The 19,521-nt window shown below is 50.7% G+C and overlaps 1 protein-coding gene across 3 annotated transcripts; it reads left to right on the top strand.

Annotated features, from left to right (window-relative positions):
* The first annotated feature begins 244 nt into the window (after positions 1-244).
* On the top strand, positions 245-19,106 carry SGK2 (serum/glucocorticoid regulated kinase 2). Of its 3 annotated transcripts, XM_038159176.1 has the most exons (15): positions 245-408; positions 4,111-4,262; positions 9,508-9,577; positions 10,782-10,839; positions 11,279-11,328; positions 11,918-11,975; positions 12,605-12,688; positions 12,998-13,129; positions 13,954-14,066; positions 14,547-14,583; positions 15,145-15,231; positions 16,519-16,614; positions 16,888-17,043; positions 17,414-17,503; positions 17,719-19,106. In XM_038159176.1, the coding sequence occupies exons 2-15, from the start codon at positions 4,211-4,213 to the stop codon at positions 17,872-17,874; spliced, it is 1,239 nt and encodes a 412-aa protein (XP_038015104.1). In that variant the 5' UTR covers positions 245-408; positions 4,111-4,210; the 3' UTR covers positions 17,875-19,106. The 3 variants fall into 3 exon arrangements, with proteins under 3 accessions (XP_038015104.1, XP_038015106.1, XP_038015105.1); XM_038159178.1 differs by lacking the exons at positions 245-408; positions 4,111-4,262 and adding an exon at positions 4,281-5,917; XM_038159177.1 differs by lacking the exons at positions 245-408; positions 4,111-4,262 and adding an exon at positions 4,285-6,828.
* Positions 19,107-19,521: the final 415 nt, after the last annotated feature.

Below are 19,521 nucleotides of genomic sequence, written 5' to 3'. Positions count from 1 at the left end.
GCAACAGGTCCTGTCCACAGCCAGGAGGTCTTACTGGAGTTTGGGAGGTGACCCATGCCTCATTACCTCTGCCGGCACCCGGCATGTGACCCAGCACAGCCTCCGGCAAACAGAGCACTTTGTTCTGACCCTTTGCACTTCCCTGCCAGGAGCTGCCCTCTAATCCCCCCAAGGAGGGATTTTCCTCTCCCACCCCAGCTCCCTGTGCCTTGGTCCCCTCGGAGAGCGGTCCAGGGTAATAATTTACTGCCTGCCACAAGCCACTCCTTCGGACTTTTTCTTCGACCTTCAGACTGCATTGCCAAAATAAAAACAACGGGGGGGAGAGAGGCACAAGCTGCTTCCCACGGCGAGAGTGTGGCAGTGCCCGCCAGCCCTGCTGCCGGATCCCAGGAGCCCTGTCTGCAGGTAATGCCCCTTTGCTTTCTCTGGCATGACTGAGACTTTCCCCCTCTTTTAATGAGTTCCTGAAGCCCTTTGGGAGCAGTGGAGGGTTGTGTGAAGGACTCGTGCCTTGCTGCCAGTAACCTGGCTGGCCTGTGGAAGAGCTGCTCCCCAGGGCCAGCAGCTGGAAGTGGAGGGGGGTTGAGTTCCAGCAGCGGGGTTGTTTCCCAGATGTGGAGAAGTCCAGAGAGGAGATGAGCAGCCTCCTTGCTGCCCCTGCAAACTGGCTGGGAAAATTTCTGGCATTAGATCTGCCTCCCCCAGGAAACTTCCTTCAAAGGAACTTCCATCATCCTGCTTGTCCCTGAGCCCCCCAGCAGCTCAGATGGGTGGGCTCCTGTGGGCAGCACCCATGAGTGCTCCTGATCTGGGTAATGTCTGGAGCTGGCAGATCAGCAGAAACCGACTGCGTGTCCCCATGCTCCTGGGCCACCCACACATGGAAGGGAGCCTTGGGCTCCACTGGGATTTGCAGCCAGCACCAGAAGGGTGAAGTTTACACCAGAAATTTCAGGTTGTGTTGGCTGTGGTCTCCTGGGCTGTGAGAGTCTCTGAGGCTGGGCCTGGTGAAGCTCAGGGGTGTCCAGCAGCCTTCTAACCGAGCATTCCCAAGCCCCTCTCTGGCAGGACAGGGCGGGCTGTTCCTGCTCGGTTCCAGAGCAGGGGAACAGAGCTGGACTTGGCAGATTTCAGGATGGCTCTGCTGCTCTTGCACAAGGGCTCACAGGTCCGGGCAATGCCTTGAGCCCAGCTTGGTCTGGGCTGCTCACTGGATGCAGTATGTAGAACTCTGCTGGAGACAATCTCTGGCTGTGCCAGCTCCAGTTGCTTCCCAGGATTTGTATGTGGATGAAAAGAGTTGAAAACATTGATTCCAGGCGGGGGAGCTGGAGCTGGCAGCTCTCGGGGATGGAGCAGGCAGAGGGGAGGCATTCCCAGGGACACTGCACCCACAGCTGCTCCTGATGAAGCCAGTGCTGTGCCAGCAGCCAGGGGCCTGGGCTTGGGCAGTGCAGCTCTCAGAGCCACTTCTGAGCTGCTAAGCCCTGCTCAATCCAGCCAGGAAACTGCCTCTCTGCCCTTGTCCCCTCCAGGTGAGCACACCTGGGGCTTGAGCTAAGGGTGGTGGTCCTGTGTCACACTGACCTGTGCTATAGGGCAAAATAGGTGTTCACCCCAAAAAACAGGGTTTGGGGTTTGTGGTTTTTGGGTTTGTGTTTTTGATGTTGTTGTTGTTTTGGTTTTGGTTTGGTTTGGTTTGGTTTTTTGGGTTTTTTTAAGGCCCTCAAGCACAGGCTGTAATGTGTCCTGAAGTGCTGCTGGGAAGGAGAAGAGGGGACAGCAAGCAGCAAGGACAGCTGAGCCTTTTGCAAGGACAAGGTTGGCCAGGAAGGGCCACTTACAGTCAGACTGCTTCCAATGGTGTGTTATTTATTCACTGAGACTGTGCCTACACTTGAAAAGCACTTGGGAACAAAAGTTCCAGCCACCTAATTCAACAGCAATAATAACCTCAGGAATTTATTTCACAGAAAATGTAAAGGCTTTACAATAAATCAGTAATATTCTGCCACATTTACATGTACAGAAATAGAGGGACAAAAAGTGGCAAAAATTGCTCAAACCCACCTTAGCTGTCCTTTGGAATAAAAAACTTGATCCCTAGTGGCCTCCTCTTATCTCCTTTTTTCAAAACATAGAAAAATATCCCAGCACTTATGTGGGATTCCTTGGCAAAATCAAAGCCAAAGCCTCAGGCAGAGTCCTGCTTTTTTAGGCTGAAAGAAAAATGTAGAGGGGAAAAAAAAAAGAGAAATATTTTAGAGAGTTGCAATGGTCACCAATATTCTATTTATTCTTTCATGAATCCTCCTAAAAGGAACAAATAGCCTCTGAGCTTTTAAAGAACATCCTGTCCTATCCTATCCTATCCTATCCTATCCTATCCTATCCTATCCTATCCTATCCTATCCTATCCTATCCTATCCTATCCTATCCTATCCTATCTAAGCTGTTACCCAGCAGAGATAACTGAGTAGCCAAATATCTTAGGTCGCCTTTCACTGCAGATCCATGGGCTCTTGCTTTGTGCTCTCCAGAGAAGTATTTGTTTTAGCCTTATCTGGACTTTCCCTGCAATTCCAGTTGCTCAGGGCTCTGTGGTTCCACTTCAGTGACACTTTTATGATTATGGTTATGGATATTGCTAGATAGGGAGATTAGGATTATCTTCCCCTGTAAAATAGTATATAAAATATTGTAAAAGAGAGAGAGGGTACTTCTCTGTGTGTAGAGACAGTGGGCTGGACCTGTTGTCCCCACTGCATATGTCCTGGTGAAGCTGCAAACGTGGCTTTGCTGGGATGGTCCTTCCTGAAGGGATCCAACTCAGCCATGGAAGGACCACGCAACCCTTGACCCCTTATAGGGCTTGGGGAGGAGAAAGACAGCTTCCCTCCCTTGGGAGGAAGAAAATGTTTCCAAGAATAGGCAATGTCTGGAGGCTCTGAGCTGCGCAAGTCCAGCTGAAAAAAATCCCTCTCTCCGGCCAGAGTTTGTTTCCCTCATGGTCTGGCCAGGTCCAGGCAGCAGGTGTGCACAGAAGGAGTTAAATTGCCCAAGATCTGCTCCTCACCTTTGAACTCGGGTCCAGCCAGAGGTTTTCCTGGCACAGATGTGTTCTCTGGAGGGCAGGGAAACAGCAGCTAGGCACGGAAAAGCAGCAATTCTGGCAAAACCCAGCCCTGACATCAGCAGCTCTCCAGCTCCACCAGAATTGTTTAATTTTGTCCAGGAGTGTGTGGGTTCTGGACACAGGAATGGGCCAAGGTCAGTGCTGCTGTAAGGGGGCATGGTTACCCTGCTGGCACCCGCAGGGACACGTGCCTGTGTGATGTGTGTGCCCTAAGTGCTGCCACACTCAGAAGTCCCTTCAGTGTGGCACTGACATGTCCTGCCATGGGCACGGGGAGGGATGGGTGAGGGACAGGAGCTGCTGCAGGGGGGGACTGGCTGTGGGCACACAGGACAGGGCAAGGACAAAGCCTCACTTCTTACACATGGGGAGGGCAGGAGGCCAGCCCTGCTCACACCTGCCTGTCCCACTCATGTCATCACAGTGACAACGGCTCACGCTGGTCCCCTCTCCAGGGAGAGTCACAGGGCTCCACAGGCAGAGCCCTTTGCAGCTGCCCCAGGTGTCTGATGTTGAATTTCTGATGAGGACAGACACTGGGGATTCACCAGTGGACCATGTGTCCCTGGGCTTCCAGGGAATGTTTGCTCCTGTGCCAGGGAGACACCAATGTCAGGGCAGTCACCCTGGGTACAGGTAGGGTGAACTGGGTTTCAGCTCCTCAAAAGCTTCTAAACCCCAAATCCTTTCCCAACAGCAGAAATACGTGAATTTACCAGGTTTTGGGTAAATTTCTTCTGTGTTACAGGAGCCAAACCTCTCAGCTCTCTTCCATTCCCTCTGTCTGCCAGTCCCAAAGTGCTTTGTCACTGGGGTGATGGCAGAGCCCCCCAGTAATCTCCACCAGACTGGGTGAGTGCTGCCCAGACGAGGGTCAGGAGCTGTCCCTGTGTCCCAGATGCTGGCAGGCAGCCAGTGCTGCACCCAAGGACTTGTCTGTGCTCTTACTCCTGTGCCCTTCACCTTTGCAGACAGAGGAACATCTGCGTGCTCTGCTTCCCGAGGACGCCCAGAGCCAGCAGCTGAATTCCTGCCCCAGCTGCAAGGAGAAGAGATTGTTTTGGCTGGCTTATGTTCGTGGCCTGGATGGAGCCCTCCTCCACTGCCCTGGGCAAGACAAAAGGTAATGCTGCTGGGTGGCAGGGTGGCACTGAGCCCTGGGCATGCTGAGGGCATGGAGAAGGCTTCCCCATGGTCTCCCACAAGTGTTGGGCTGCAGAGCCCTCCTGGTGGGCTCCAGCCAGGCTCAGCCAGCCCAGCAAGGGCTGCAGGGAGCCTGGCTCCCATGGGACACACAGAGGTGGCAGCTTGCCTTGCACACCTGGCCCTGAGTGACACCCACCCCTGGAGGGTCAGTGATCCTCACAGAGGGGGTAGGATGGACGAAACGACCCAACATCACTTTCTCCATCACTAGCTGTCATCAGATTAGGTGTTTTATGCATTTTAGCTGTTAAAATTTTCCCTACAGGATCCTTCTGCTTTCTCTTCTTCAGATAGAAAGCGGGGTTTAAATCAAAGATGTCTTTTTCCATGGAAATTAAAATAAAGTAGATTTTGTTTGTAACACCGAGATGTTCATTAAAGAAACAAAAGCACAAGGCATTCACTAGAAAATGTGATTTAACTCATGAAATTATTCTGAAATTTGACCATTTCAATGCAAGTGGAGGCAAAGCTGGAGAAAAGAAGAACAAGGGATCTTCTTGAAGATGTCAATGCTGATAGTTTGAGAATACTGGCTGAGCAAAAAATCAGCTTTTGACCTGAAAGAAGGTAATATTTCAAGCAAAATGCTGCTCCTCCTCCCTCATGACACATGACACCAGGCACATCAGCTGTTCCTGATGATCTCCCGCTGGTAGCTGCAGTCTGGGTGAGGGACCCGTCCCACGGTGGCCAGCCCTTCTGCTTCCCACAGGGAATGCTGCCACAGCCTGGCTTTTACCTCCTTGCACCCACCACTGAAATTGCTCCAGAAGCTGCTTTCCTCCTGCTGCAGCTGCATGCAGGGAGATTTTAATAGGAAACTACAATGGAAGCAAAAAGGGACTGTTTTATTTTTAATGAAGAGAGAGAAGACATCAGCTCTTCTCCCAGGTCTCCTTTTGCTCAGAGCTCAGTCTCTGGTCCCTCAAATCTCCAGGATCCCCATGTGTTTATGTTTGCAGTTAGTAGTGCTGCAAAGCACCAGCCTGGCTGCTCTGACTGCAGCCCTCCAGGGTCCCCAGGACACTGTAAAAAGCAGCTTCTTCAGGGTTTGACCTGAACCAAATGCCAGTTTTGACCTTCCTCCAAACCACTGGACAGAGTACAAATTTCCAGCTGACTTGTAAAAAATTATTCAGAACACCTGAGCTGCCTGCCAGGCTGTAATTTGCTTCTACATAGCACCTGCACCTCCTCCTCCCCACGCAAAGCTATCCCTCCCACCTAAATTCTCACTCCTTGGGTACAGCTAGCAGGTGTTTCTTCATCTTTTGCAGCTGGTCAGCTTTTCCTGCTCTCTTTAAAGTGCTGCAGTGAGGCACCAGCAGTGGCATGATCACTCTGGGGAGTTGGGGGTGGTTGTGTTTAGGGGCTAAATGAACTGCTGCAGGAAGCAAAGCTCTTCCCCTCTGGGTTTTAGGAAGGAGCTTTGGGCTCCTGGCCTAACAGGGCAGGAGGGGTGGGCTGGTGCAGGGATGGGGAGTGTGGGGAATCAGAGGTCTCTGTGCTCGGTGGTTGTGGACTGCTTCCCATGCTTCAGGACTCAGCCTCTGGGAGATGTGCTCCCAGGTATGTTTGATGACTTGCTTTCATAGAACTATTTTTTTGTGAAGTGCTTCAAGCTTTAGCCACCTGCTGTTTTCTTTAAGTTCTGCATGTAGCTTTTCTCTAAAATTTCAAGGATTGGTTGTCTCCAGCTTGCCCTGAGCCAGGGCTGCTTGGCGGGTTCTTGCTCTGTTTTGCAGTGTCCCTGGGGTGTAGGAAGCAGGATCTGTGGGAGAAAATTGGATAAGCCGGGAGGTCTCCAGAGACTGGCTAAGAAAGAATCCTGAAATGCAGAAGTTCTTTAAAGTCTTTCCTAACCTCTTCCTGGACTTGCTGTAGTGTCTCAATGGGGATGAAAGTGGAGTTCAGTACTAGCTTGCAGCTATCTCTTAGATCTGTAGCAGGGGGAAAACTTGAGCCTTTTTTTCCTCTCCCCAGTAAAAGCACATGTTTGCAGGAATCCTCCTTCCCACCTCCCTCCCTGCTCCTCTCTGAGCTGAAACTGGGGCATCTCCCCCCTAAGCTGTGAGCAGCCCCTGTTTCAAACCTGTGGGCTGCCTTTGGTGCCCTTCCCTCACCCCTGCCCCTCCAAACTCTGAGCTTCCTCCACAGCATCACCCGCTGTCCCAGCCGCAGCCCTGCCTCTCCAGGCTGGCAGCCAGCCCTTCCCAGAACAGGAGGGGACGAGGGACTCGCTCGGAGGGGTTTGCAATGTAGGTTAGGCAGGGAAGGCTGCCGAGAGCGGTGACATCAGGGAGGAGGTGGGAGCAGCCCGCAGATGACGAGTCTGTGAGGTTGTGTCTCCGTGCAAGGTACGCCTTGCATTAGTAATGTGTTTGTAGCAAATAACGCTGGGCTGGCATGGGAATGTGGGTCACCACTGCCAGAACCGTGCGAGGAACAGGGAGCTGCTCGTGCTGTGCTGGGAAGCAAACGTATGTTACTGAGGGATGTGTGCTGGGGGGAGATTCAGCTGCAGTAACTGCTCCAACTTGGAAGTAGCAGCTTTCTGTTGTGCGAGCGGGTGCTTCCTGCCTGGGGGGTGCCTGGGGCCGGGAGTTGGGGTGAAATGGTCTTTGAGGAGGGGGGAGTGGGGTGCAGGGGTCTGTGTTCCCGATGTATAATAGCCCCATGATATTGGGGAACTCCTAGACTTGCTTGCCAATGCTCTCTGTGGCCCTGGCCGTGCCTGGAGCATCTGTGCAGCACCAGCAGGCACGAGGAGGGATGCAGCCGGGCATGGATAACCAAGGATTCCAGCGTATCTTTGTGACCTATTTCTGGTTCTGTGGTTCTGTTGTTCAGTGTGTGCGCTCAGGAAATCTTTCTGCTTTAAGGGGGTAGGGTTTGTTAGTGAAAAGGAAAAGCCTGCTTGACTGCTTGTGAGATTTAAACCACAAACTAACCTGCTCTTGAAGGTGGACTTGGGCTGGGGAAGGTGGCTCTGAACCTGAATAGGAAGTGATGGGGTAGGGATATACACATCCTACAAATGGGTATGGTACTGCAGCGCCAGAGACTTTAACCTCAGAGCAAGTCCCTTTAATGAAAAAGCTGTGCTGGAAAAAGCTGCCTTTGGTCAGCAGGGACTTGTTGAGTGGCTTCACTTCCAGCAAAGAGGCAGTGGAGCAGAACAGGGCTGGTGGAGGGAGGCATGAATGGGCTGCCAGGCTGGAAGGGGCTCCTGCCCAGATGCAGGTTGCTAAAACAGGCTTGTCCAAGCCCCTTGGAGCGAGTCAGGAACTTGTCCTGCATCCTGTAAATGCTTCCAAAGCATGTGGATGTGTTTCCATGGCTTGCCCATGTGCCCTCTAAGATGTCCAAGCTGTGATATCTCTATCTGTGCCGGAGTCATTATTTCCCCAGAGTCTGGGACCAGAACAGTGGCAGCAAGGTGGCCCTGAGGCCAAACCCAAGCTTGTGGGGCTTCAGATTTGGAGGAAATGGGCTGTATCACCTGATGGAGCTGCAGGCAGCGAGCAGGAGCGAGGTGTTAGGTTGGGTTGCTCTGACAAGAGGCTCCTGAGCAGGGGTGGGAACCTTCACTCCTCTCCCCACTGCTGCCATGTGCAGCCTGGGGCTTGTCCACACACACCTGTGTGCTCTGAGTCAGCCTCCTCCCAGGCCTGGATCCTCCAGGGAATGTTGTCTGCTCAGAGACAGCAGCAGTGATGTCCTTCTGCTGTGGCCATGAATCTGCCCAGCCTGTCCAGCAGCCTGTGAGGCAGACACTGCCCTGAGGCAGGTGTTGAGTGACCTTCAGCAGACCTGGGAGAGCCAGACTGCCGGGGAAAGAACTGTGCCCAGAGGGAGGAGATGGGGCTTGATCTGTCTGGGTGCTGCCTGCATGCTGTCCCTGCTGGTGGCTGCCAGCTGGGACAGGATCTTGGACTTGCTGCAGGGCAAAGTATGGACAAGGTCAGGGGCTCAGACCAGCCTGATGTTGTAAGTTCTCCCTCTGCATGGTTTGTGGACTTTGTTTTAAATTCCTGCTTTGCCTTCAGAAACTCTAAACTCACAGCTTAGTTTTTTGGCTGCTCATCAGAGCTGCCCCCAAATCCCACATCTGCTGATGGGGCCAGCTCAGGGGCTGTCAGGAGTTCCAGGACCCCCTGCCTGGCAGATCCAAAATCCATGCAGGAAGGGCTCTGTTCTGGATTTGTTTGCCTCAAAACTCATTGTCCTACAAAATCCTTGCCCAGGGAGATGGGCTCTGGCAGTTGGCGCTGCTCATTCCTTGGTCTGTAGGAGAGCTATTCCAGAATGACAGCTTGCTTGTGTCTATAAAGCCCCTTCTTTTTAGATGGAGAAGGAAACGCATATTTCCATGAATATTTTGATTCTGGCTTTCCCTTCAGTGGTGGAACTGAGGAGTAAAACCGAGTCTTGAAATAACTTTGCCATCTACTCCTAAGCAAAACAAGGAACTCCTCTGTACAGGCTGCACTCCTTGGGCTTCCCTCTGGCTCAGCCTGTGCAGCAGGGAGCAGGCTCAGGGAGCAGGCTCAGGGCTTCCTCTCTGTGAAGGGAGAGGTGATGATGATGAGGAGTGGTGGCAACTGCCTGCACAGCTGAGCAGCAGGGATGCTCCATGGTGGGAATCCCAGCTTCTGGCACTGGCTATGTGTCCTTGGGCAAGTCACTGCTGTGATGTGTGTGTGCTGGCTTACCTCCTGCAGGGCCTGAAAGGTTTCATTCACGTCCCTAATTACTCACAGAGCCCTGAATGGAAGGGACACTGAATGTGCCAAGTGTGTGACGTATCCCAGTACAACCTCATCCTTGTAAGCACTCTCCTTGTCCCCCTGGGGACACAGGGGTGGCTCAGAAAGGCTCGACAGTGGTGCTTTAGCCTGAGTCCCCTTGGTCACCAGAGAGGGTGTCTGTTTTGTGGCACTCATCCCTGTCCTGTGAGCTATTGAGGGCTCCTGGTGAGGCTGGGAGGGAAGATGTCCTGGTTCCTATAATTTCCTGGTTATTTTGGTATGTGAGTGGAAGGGGGAGGAGGCTGGCTGTGGAGAGAAGAGCAAGGTCAGTGAAGAACAAATGTGCCTCTGTGCACTTGTGATCACGCTGCCAGCTAATCGGCTTCGGTGCTTCAACTTTGCTCACAGAACTCATCAGGCACGGCCGGGAGAGGATAGAACAAACCATCAAGGCCTCTGGCTCCAGGCTCTGCTCATAGTGAGTATGAACCCCTCCCAGTGGGATGGGAGCCCTTTAACAGCTCAGCTGATAACCCCTGTGCTGGCTGGCTGGTGGATGGAGCTGGCTGGCACCGGGCAGATGTGGGCAGTCCCTGACACAGCTGCCAGCATCCGCTGCTGCCCGGCAGCTCCTGCCATGCCCGGCCTGGCTGTGCAGGAGGGGTTTCTTTGGGATGGCTGGGGGTCTGTGCCTGCTGGTGTGTGGGGGCAGAGAGTGGGATCACCCGCAGGTGAGATGTGGGGAGGCTGGTGGGGTCTTTGGGCCCCCTTTTTGGGAGGGGTGGGGCAGAGGGTGGCTGTGGGGATGAGAGCCTTCAGAGCCTTGATGCGGTGTGTGGGAGTGTGGTGGGGCTGAGGTGGGGTCTATGCTCTCTGGGGCAGGGGAGAAGGGAGCAAAGCTGTTTTATTTGTGTTATCTTCTTAATTCTGACTTTTGCAAAGAGCATAGAGGAACCCCTAAAACCAAAGGGAGGAACCCCTGAGGCAAGGCTCACCCATCCCCAGTGATGCTCAGGCAGGATGAATCTGAACCAACAAGTGTTCAAGTCTGGCTTCTCCTGCCCCAGCAAAAGCTGTACCAGGCAGACAAGAGGTTTTTAATGCCTCTGCTCACCAAGCCTGCCCTGGCTGCCATGGCAGCTTCTCTTCCTTGCAATGTCAACATCCCTGAGCTGCCCTGGTCTGACCTGGCCTGGGTTTTGGCCTCTGGCCGCTGCCAGCCCCATGGACCGTGGTGTCTGGACCTAGCTGGACTCTCCTGGCTGCCCTGTGGGGATACTCGCTGGGCTGCAGCATTCCTGTGCAGTGAGGAGGGGGCTGCATCTGCCTGGAGAGCTGTGACTTCACCTGGCCTGGTGCTGTGTTGCTGCTGGGGCTGTGCTGGCTCTTATGTGCTTGTGCAGCTTCTGTTATTGGGAGTCAGGGGCCGATGTTAGATAGGCTTGTTCACCCAGAAGCCCTGTTTCCCTAATCTCCTGTCAGCACACACCATTCCCTGCCTCCCCCAGAGGGCAGGTGTCCCATCCTTTGGGGGTAGCACTGCTGGGGAGCTCAGCTGAGCCCTCTGTGATGGGAGGGGTGCACACACTGGGGTTTGCACTACTCCCCAGCAAGTTAATGGTGTGAAGCTGTTTCTCTCTTGGATTTTGTACTCCACACTGACTTCCTCTTCTTTTCCCAAGTGCTGAGCGAGTTGTTTTTTTAATGGATCGTTCCCGGAGCCCAGACAAAAGCACCCAGGTGAGAGCATGGCTCTGAACAAGCAAATCCTCACCTTTGGGACAAGGGGGGCTGGTGCCTTTAGATGAAAAATGAGGAGAGAGCCTGTGTTAGCCTGCTGGGAGTCTTGCTCCTGCCCTGTCCTGTGAGTGATGCTGGGTGGGGAAAAACAGCAGAGAGGCCCTTTTGGACAAGGCATGATGTTCCCAAAGTGTGGGGACAGTAAGATTCCTAGGGAGGAGGAAGAGCACACATCCTCTTGTCTTTGGGAAGAGAGAGGCTGCAGCTCTGTGGTGCATAAGGCCATAGAAAGAGACCTTAAATGTCTGCTGAAGTTTCCACTGGTGTCTTGCTGCTGGGTATTTATCAATGGCTCTGTGTGAGGGTTGCTGTGTTGAGGAAGGGAAAACCCAACCAGCAGGATAGTCTCTGTGGCTAAAATTCTTGTTATTTTCTCTAGCCTTCAACACCAACTGACAACATCAACCTTGGACCTTCTGCTAACCCCAAGTAAGCTCCCTGCAAAGCCAGGTAGGGTGTGGAGTGTGAAGAGATTTGGTAGGGGGATGCAGCTGGTCCCTGTGTGTCACAGGGTGGTGTCTGCAGGATTCTGGACTGTTACATTTCTTGGTCTTTAACACCATATGTGCCACTGATGCACCAGCTTCCAAGACTAAGCTGTAGCTGGTACTCACTATAATCATCCTCTCCTGGCCATGCCTACAGCCCCTTGGCCCTTTTCTTCTGAGAGGTAGTAAGGGAAGGTCTTCCTTGTCACTGCTGGCTTCCTGGCTATCTTTCTCTAGAAACAGGCACAAACTGTGTCCCCTGTAAGGGCATCACTTAGTCCTTACAGGTGCTGTCCCTGCTGCTGCCCTCAGCCCCTGGTTGCTGAGGGGTTGCTAGTGCTCTGCAGGGTGCCCTGACACACACACAGTGTGAATCCTGAGCCGCCTGGGAGCGAGGGTCACCCGCCCGCGCCCTTTAATCCCTTCCACAAACACTCATTTTTCCAAGCAGGAACTCTGCTTTGATGGTGGTGTTACTGTTGCGTGTTTCTCTCCCAGAAACATTAACTTGTTTCATTCTTGCCCAACAGTGCCAAGCCAACAGACTTTGACTTCCTGAAGGTTATTGGCAAAGGAAGCTTTGGAAAAGTAAGTGGGCTTGTGCAGGTGGGCTGTAGCTGTTTGGAGGCAGCTTGGAAGGAAAATGTGTTGCTGCAGGAGTTTCTGGCTGCGTCCTTTGCCGGCACCTCTCCTGAGGTGTTCAGCCTGAGTGGGACTGAGATTAAATAAAACCTGAGACATTGTTACTAATAGTCAATTCTAACTTTAAGGTCCTTCAACCGCTCTAAGGACTGAAGAGTGAGGTGTTTTATGCTCAGGGTGGTGATGGTAAAGAGCAGCACTTGATTGAAAATAAGTTTCAAACTTGTTCAGCAAGAGATCTCCAGAGAAACCTTGGAGATGGGAAGGGTTCACTTTAAATGGGACTGGCCTCAAATGCTCCAAAACTATTTTCTATTGGCTGTCTAGGGGATATATGGTGAGATATCCACATCTATATGGTGAGATATCCACATCTATATGGAGATATTGAGTGCTTTTCTTCTGGCAATGAAAAAGTGCTGGGAATTGAGAGGGCTGGAGCTTGGTCTTTAAAACCCTGTAGCTGGCCCTCTGAAGAAGTTCTCTGTGTATAATCACTCACAAGAGTGTTGAGCTAATGAGGAAACCCTGACCAAGGTGAGACAGACTGCTGTGACCAGGACCTTCTGTTGCAGGTTCTCCTGGCCAAACGCAAGTGTGATGGGACTTTTTATGCAGTGAAAGTCTTACACAAGAAAACCATCCTCAAGAAAAAGGAGGTATGTCTGCTCTCCTGGGCTGGTCTGGAAATTGTGATTGGTGTATGGGCTCTCTGGGTAAGGAAATTGGGGTACCTGGCATTCGGGTAGGCAGTTCACATGTTAAACATGGATTTGCCTGTGCCATGACAACAAAAGAACAGAGATTAATTAAGTCCGACAGGAGGGAATGGTTTTCTTTTTGGGACTGGAAATGACCCTCGTGGGCTCCCAGCTTCCACCTGCTTTGAAAACAGAAGTGAGCCCTTAGGGCAGGCTGGACTGGATCCTTGCCTTGAAATCCTTCATGCTTTGTCTGCTTTTTGATAGCAAAACCACATCATGGCAGAACGCAACGTGCTCCTGAAAAATGTAAAGCACCCCTTCCTTGTGGGACTCCACTACTCCTTCCAGACCTCAGAGAAGCTTTACTTTGTGCTTGACTATGTAAATGGAGGAGAGGTGAGTGCACTTACAGGCTTTGTTTTAATCCTTGTTGGTCCTTCACAAACATGCTGCTTTATTTAAAATTATTTCTTGTCAGAAGATAATGATGTTGAGGGATAATGGTGTTTTGACTGCTGGCAAGGAGCAGCCAGGAACACCTGGCAGGATACCTCACCTGTAAATTGAGTCAAGATCTTGCTGGCTATGACCTGACTCAGATGATTCCCAAAGTAAAGATTCTGAGAAAAGTGGTATTGGGACATTTTAAAATCCTATGGAGAATATGGGAAATACTGGCACTGGTGAGGTTCAGGGAAACCCCCAATGGGCCAGCTCTGGATCCACACATCTAGTGCTTAGGGGTGATGCCATTGCAACTTTCTAGACTTTCTCTGTCCTGTAGAAGCTTACTTTTCTCATCTGTCCTTCTGTGTTGTCTGAAGCTGGCTGGGAGATGTTGTTAAGGTGGATATCTTGCCCAAATTTAGTTCATGTTGGGGATCTTTGCATGTTCAGCTCTCCGCATGTATCACTTCTCATGGCCATACTACCACTGCAATCAGCTGTGGGCTGCAGTAAACTAGGAGCTTAACCAGGTCAGCAGATGATGGGGGCTTGAGTATTAATTATTAATTTTTGTGAATGATGAGGAGGAGAAATGAAACAATTTTTAGAAAGGTGTTTGGATTGCTTAAATTCACTAGGCTTGGGCTTATTTCACACTGTTAATGTGCTACCTCCTGCAAATCACTTTTCCCTTATGTAGCTGGCTTTCGGCCTTGTTCCAGATTAGCCTTCATTTATTTAGAGACATGATCAAGCCTCTCACCTTCCCACAGCTCTTCTTCCACTTGCAAAGGGAGCGCTGTTTCCGTGAGCCCCGGGCCCGATTCTACGCTGCAGAAGTGGCCAGTGCCATTGGCTACCTGCATTCCCTAAACATCATCTACAGGTAAGACAGGGACTCCAAGCCTGCTGTGGCATGGAGTGCAGTGTTGGCAAGGAAAGGGATGCACTGGGGAAGTGAAATGCTGGACTGGAGTAGCTGAAGAATATCCTAGCCCAGACAAGACTGTGCTGCTGGCACTTTACCCTGCAAGACCTGATGGGCAATAAACCATTCTTTCCCCTTCCCAGCATCACTCTGAGGGTATTAAGTTTAAAGACATAAAATAAACCTGGCTCAATAAGTAAGAAATTATCCCTCAGTAACAATTTATATAATGGAAATGCAGGCTAACACCTGATCCTATGTGAAAGCAGCCTATTTATGTTTGCGTGTATGTATGCTGATGGGAGTCTGCAATTTGGGAAGGTCTTGGTGGTCTGGATTGGGATGCTTTGTTAGCTCCTGTTCTCAGCTGATGCTGTTTCAGATCCATGTTTTCTAAATATCTGGCCAAATCTGCTCAAACAGCGCTTTGTCTTGCAGGGACTTAAAGCCTGAGAACATCCTCCTGGATTGCCAGGTATATTCACAGCTTGGGCTGTCTTCCTGCTGGCTTCAAAAACATCAGGACCACAAGCAGAGGGCTGGGGCTCTGCAAGCTGGACTACAGCTGACATGATGGCATGGATTTTGTCTGTCTGCCCCCCTGCACTTCTGAGCAGATCCTGGAGGGATCAGTGGGCTTGCCTTCTGAAGAACTGCATGGTTTTGGGGCTCATTCCCAGAAGCTGAGACCCGACCTGTGGGGGGATCAGGGTAGTGAAGAGCAGGTCACTGCTGCAGCTCTGGTGGTGACTTACATAAATTGGCTCTGGGATAAAGCAGCAGAAACTCGCAGTGCTGGAACTTTTCATGGCTATCTAGCTGTAGACAAATAAAAAATAAGAAATGGAGACTGTATTTTTTCTACAGGCTCCAATACCTGTATAGGATGAACATAATGGGGGGGGGTGGGGGTGGGGAAGCAGATGAGCAGTGGGGAACCAAAACCCACATGAGATGTAATGCATAGGCAAATACTTAGAAATCCTCTCTCCTCTCCATAAAGAGTGGGACAAGCTAAAGTTTCTCTTTTCTTTAGGGACACATAGTATTGACAGACTTTGGACTCTGCAAAGAAGGAATGGAGCAAGAGGAGACAACTTCTACCTTTTGTGGCACTCCTGAGGTACTGCATGTGCTGGGGCTTTGCTTGAGACCTGGGGGCTGGAAACCTTCGGGCACTTGGTGATCTGGGTCTTGGGTTTATGTGACACCTCAAAAAATTATGGGCTGTCTGAGATTGTCAGCCTGAAGCTGGACTTCAGATAAGGCAATCCAGCAGAGACAGCTACCTGTAACAACACAGCAATTTTGGAGTATGGAGGAGCTAGTGGGGCAGGGGTTCCTGCACTTGGAAATGGCCAGGCTTGTGAAAATAGCTGGGGAGATGGAGACAGCCTTGTCCCTGGGAGCAGGATGTTTACCTGCCCCAAGACCCCAGTGGTGCAGAACAAGGAGCCTGCTGGTACTGGCATGCACAGGACCTTGCTGTGCTCTCCTCTGTGTCCTTGGTGCCTGCAGGAGCTGCAGAATGCCCTGCACAGAGGAGGGGAGCAGGCTCCCCCCCTGGAATGCAAACACTGCTCAGAGGGGAGGAAATGCCTTTCCTCCAGTGCACTCCAGCTGGGTTTTGCAAAAACCTATTTCCAGTCTGGCTTCTTGGAGGCTTTTTTTGTCTGCTTCTTATTGAGCCTGGGGATTTTGGTAGCCATTCAGCCTAGGTAATATACCTGTCCTGCTGCTTTCCCCAGGCAGCTTGACAAAGGGTCTGCAAACATGACACCTTTCAGCATTCAAGCTCAACAGAAGTGGGAAGTGGGCAGGAATTTCCCTCCTTTTTCAGTGAGGTTTCACTTATGCAATAGCACAGCATGAACCAAGCAGGAATGTTTGAGCTTTGTTTTCTAGTTTTGGTGTGTGTTGGTGTTTTCCTGTTCTAGACAGAGCCTGATAGTACACAGAGGTAATTCTGTGGGAAACTCTTCTGCAGACTGCTCAAATTCTTGCCTGTTGCTCCTCTATGGTGGCTCTTGGTAGTTTTGCTGCTTTGGACAGACTTACTGGGGCTGAAAACTGTAGCTTTTTCAAAAATACAAGAGTTTTTTAGAGGGTTGATGTCTCAGAGTGGGACAGGATTGCTGGCTGAATTGTGGCAGGTACCAAATTCTTGTAGAAGTCCACTCGAGGAAGAGAACCTCCTGTAGCCTGCAAGGACACTTTGAGGGCTTTGGCAGGTGTCTCTCAATCCCACTGCTCCAAAGCAAGTGGAGAGTTTATTAGATAGTACTAGGAAAAGCATCTGTATTATTCTTAATGCATTTGCTCAACTTGAGCTGCAGCCAGGTTTGGGACTAAGAAAGACAAAGCCCTTTCTTTTATAATTTAACTTCAATATTTCCTTCTGACTTCCCAGTATCTGGCTCCTGAGGTGCTAAAGAAGCAGCCCTATGACAGGACAGTAGACTGGTGGTGCCTAGGAGCTGTCCTCTATGAAATGCTCTTTGGACTGGTAAGTTTTTGGAAATGGGCTGGTTTACTTCACATAGTGGAAATTTGATTTGCAAAAGCTGTGGTGTGAGGTTGGTCTGGTGTTCACGAGGCACTTGATAGACAACTAAATCCTGAATTAATGATCTGGTTCAATCCTACCACTGCCCTTTTGAGCAGAGGTGTGGCAGGTCTCCCTCATCTACTCACTGCAGGACTCATTTTGACCTGCAATGTGTGGCTCCTTCTGGTAGCTCATGTTTCACCTGGCTGCTTCTCCTCTCTTTCAAATTAGCCTCCTTTTTACAGCCGGGATGTGTCTCAGATGTATGACAACATTCTGCACAAGCCACTACAGATCCAAGGAACCAAGACTGTGGCAGCTTGTGACATCCTTCAGGGACTTCTCCACAAGGATCAGAAGAGGAGGCTAGGTGCCAAAACAGACTTTGTAGGTGGCCTTCACTATGAGCAGAAGGGAGGGAGGACGGATGGGGAAATTTCTATTCTGAGCATTTCTTTCATAACAGCACTGCCTTGGAAAAACCCTTCCACACAGTCTGTCCCTTCAGCCTCCTCCCAGGGACACATGGGGTTGATTTGGATTTCCAAAGGGAGAGGTGTGGTGGCCAGCTAAGGACACCACTGTGTGATGGGTCATTTCCCTTTGGGGGATTCCTGGACCAGGACCTTCCATGTATTAAGGATTTGTGGATATGAGCATGTGGGAAATTCAAGTCAACAACTTAAAGCTGTGAGATCAGGTGCTGGAAAATGAGGGTTGGCAGAAAATTGACTTTTCCTTCCCGTTTTCTGTACAGCTTGAGATAAAGAGCCACGTATTCTTCAGCCCAATAAACTGGGATGATTTATATCACAAGAGGATTACTCCTCCATTCAACCCCAATGTGGTAAGTGGGGAATTCTGTCTGTTTTACAGAAGGGATCCTCTCCAGGTGTCTCATGCTGACACTGAGGGTTCTGAGGTATGGGTTGGGACCTGCAGATGCAGTGGGGATGGCTCTTGTGGAAGAGCAGCTGTGTTGGGCTGTCTGAACACGAGGGCCTGGTTTGGGTGTGCTCCCTCAATGATTGATTGATTGTGTGTCTCTGCTCCTTGGCTTAGGCTGGCCCAGCTGATCTGCGACACTTTGACCCTGAGTTCACCCAGGAAGCCATCTCTGCCTCCATCACCCGCACGCCTGACCTAGCAGCCAGCAGCTCCAGTGCCTCAGATGCATTTTTAGGATTTTCATATGCACCAACTGAAGAGGACATTTAAGTTTTACAGAGGCTTTATCAAGCCGTATTTTAAATGAATGGGTTTTATGGGTTTTTGTGGGGTTTTTTGGTTTTGGTTGTTTGATTTTGGTTTTTTTTTCCCTTTTGAGAGGTTTGGTACTGTCTTTTGCTCATGGTTTAAGGAAATTGGCACTAACACACTAACTGGCTGGGATGGAACAGAGCTCTCAATTTTTGCTGTTTGGTGGATTTTCTCCCTAAATGAATGTTTCCCTCCTAGGGAAGTAGGACACTGACTACGATTTTCCCTGAGTGTCTTGTGCTACTTGGCAGAATTGTATTCACTCTGTGGTTATATTTATGGTTGAGGTATGTGCCATCATTCACATCAACAGCCATCAGCCATGTCCCTGTAACTGGACACATTTATTTTCCTTTTTTTGTGGAGCTATGCTCAGCTATGCCCAGTGTCTTTCTCAAAGCCCTCAACAGAAAAGGAAACTTCACATCACCACGAACAGTGGCTTCCTTCCTTTACATGAATTCTGTCACTCAAGCTGCTCATCCTGGGCTGAGTGAAAAACTGTTCATCAGTCCTTGCTCCAAAGGCAGCTGCAGATCTGTAAGTCCTGAGCTGCACTGTGGTCTTTCAGGCCAGTCTGATCCTCCTCAAAGTGAGTGGATTATCTTTCTGGCCCAGGACTGGGATGCTACTGAAGCAACAACAAGGCTGTGATGGAGAAGACAATGTGTGTGAGAAAAATCTCAGATCAAGGTGGGGGGGAGAGGCTGAGTTGCTTGGAAAAATAAAAATAACTTTATAGCTGAACTCTAGTTGGGGTGAGAGGTGCTTTCACTGCATGTGCTTGACTTGCCCCAGGCATGCCAATACTGCTGTGATGAGCACAGGGCAATGAACAACGAGCAATGGCCATGCTCCAGGCTCCAGCACTCACCTGAAAATGCCCATCACTGATGTGGAACAGTTATTTATTCTGCCTTAATTTAAATGCTGGTATATTAATTGAATGTCACTTTCCACTTTTTTTTTTCTTTTTAAGCTGTTCTGTGCTGTTGCTGTGGGGAGGAGAGGGGGCTCAGAGCAACACGGGGATAAACAAGGGGCTTTCTAAAAGTTGTGCGATGCTCGTGGTGTGCGGAACCTTGTACTGGTACCACTGTGTGTTTTGTTTTTTTTTATCAGGCTCTATCTTGTATATGCTGAAGTCATTGGAAATATGACGTGGTTTATATTAAAGTTGCAAACACTTATGTGCTTCTCTGGTTGCCCTGGATAAGAGGGGAAGGAGGCTGCTTGCTTTGTGCTGGGGCTGAGAGCAGGGGCCTGCAGGCAGAAAGTGACTAACACTGCTGCGTTTAAATTAAAGAGGAATTCCCCAGTTTAAGCACATACAGAATCATGGAAGGGTTGAGGATCTTAAAGGCCGTGGCCCTTAACACGTTCTGCTCTTCCAGGCTGCTCCAACCCTCACCCAGCACACTCTGGCCTTGGACACTCCCAGGGAGCCAGAGGCAGCCACAGCTTCTCTGGGCAACCTCCCCACCCTCACAGAGAAGAACCTGTAGCTGTCAAGATTAGGATTTAAGACATAAGCAAGATCAAAGGCCCAAGCACGTCAAGAGGAGTCTCGGACGGCGGGACTGCGCCGAGCCCTGACGGGCGGAC

This window comes from Motacilla alba, chromosome 20, assembly GCF_015832195.1.
Source record: "Motacilla alba alba isolate MOTALB_02 chromosome 20, Motacilla_alba_V1.0_pri, whole genome shotgun sequence".
In the NCBI taxonomy this organism is placed as follows: Eukaryota; Metazoa; Chordata; class Aves; order Passeriformes; family Motacillidae; genus Motacilla; species Motacilla alba.
The sequence above is the reverse complement of the archived record's forward strand: the minus strand, read 5'-3'. Positions and strand labels throughout refer to the sequence as shown.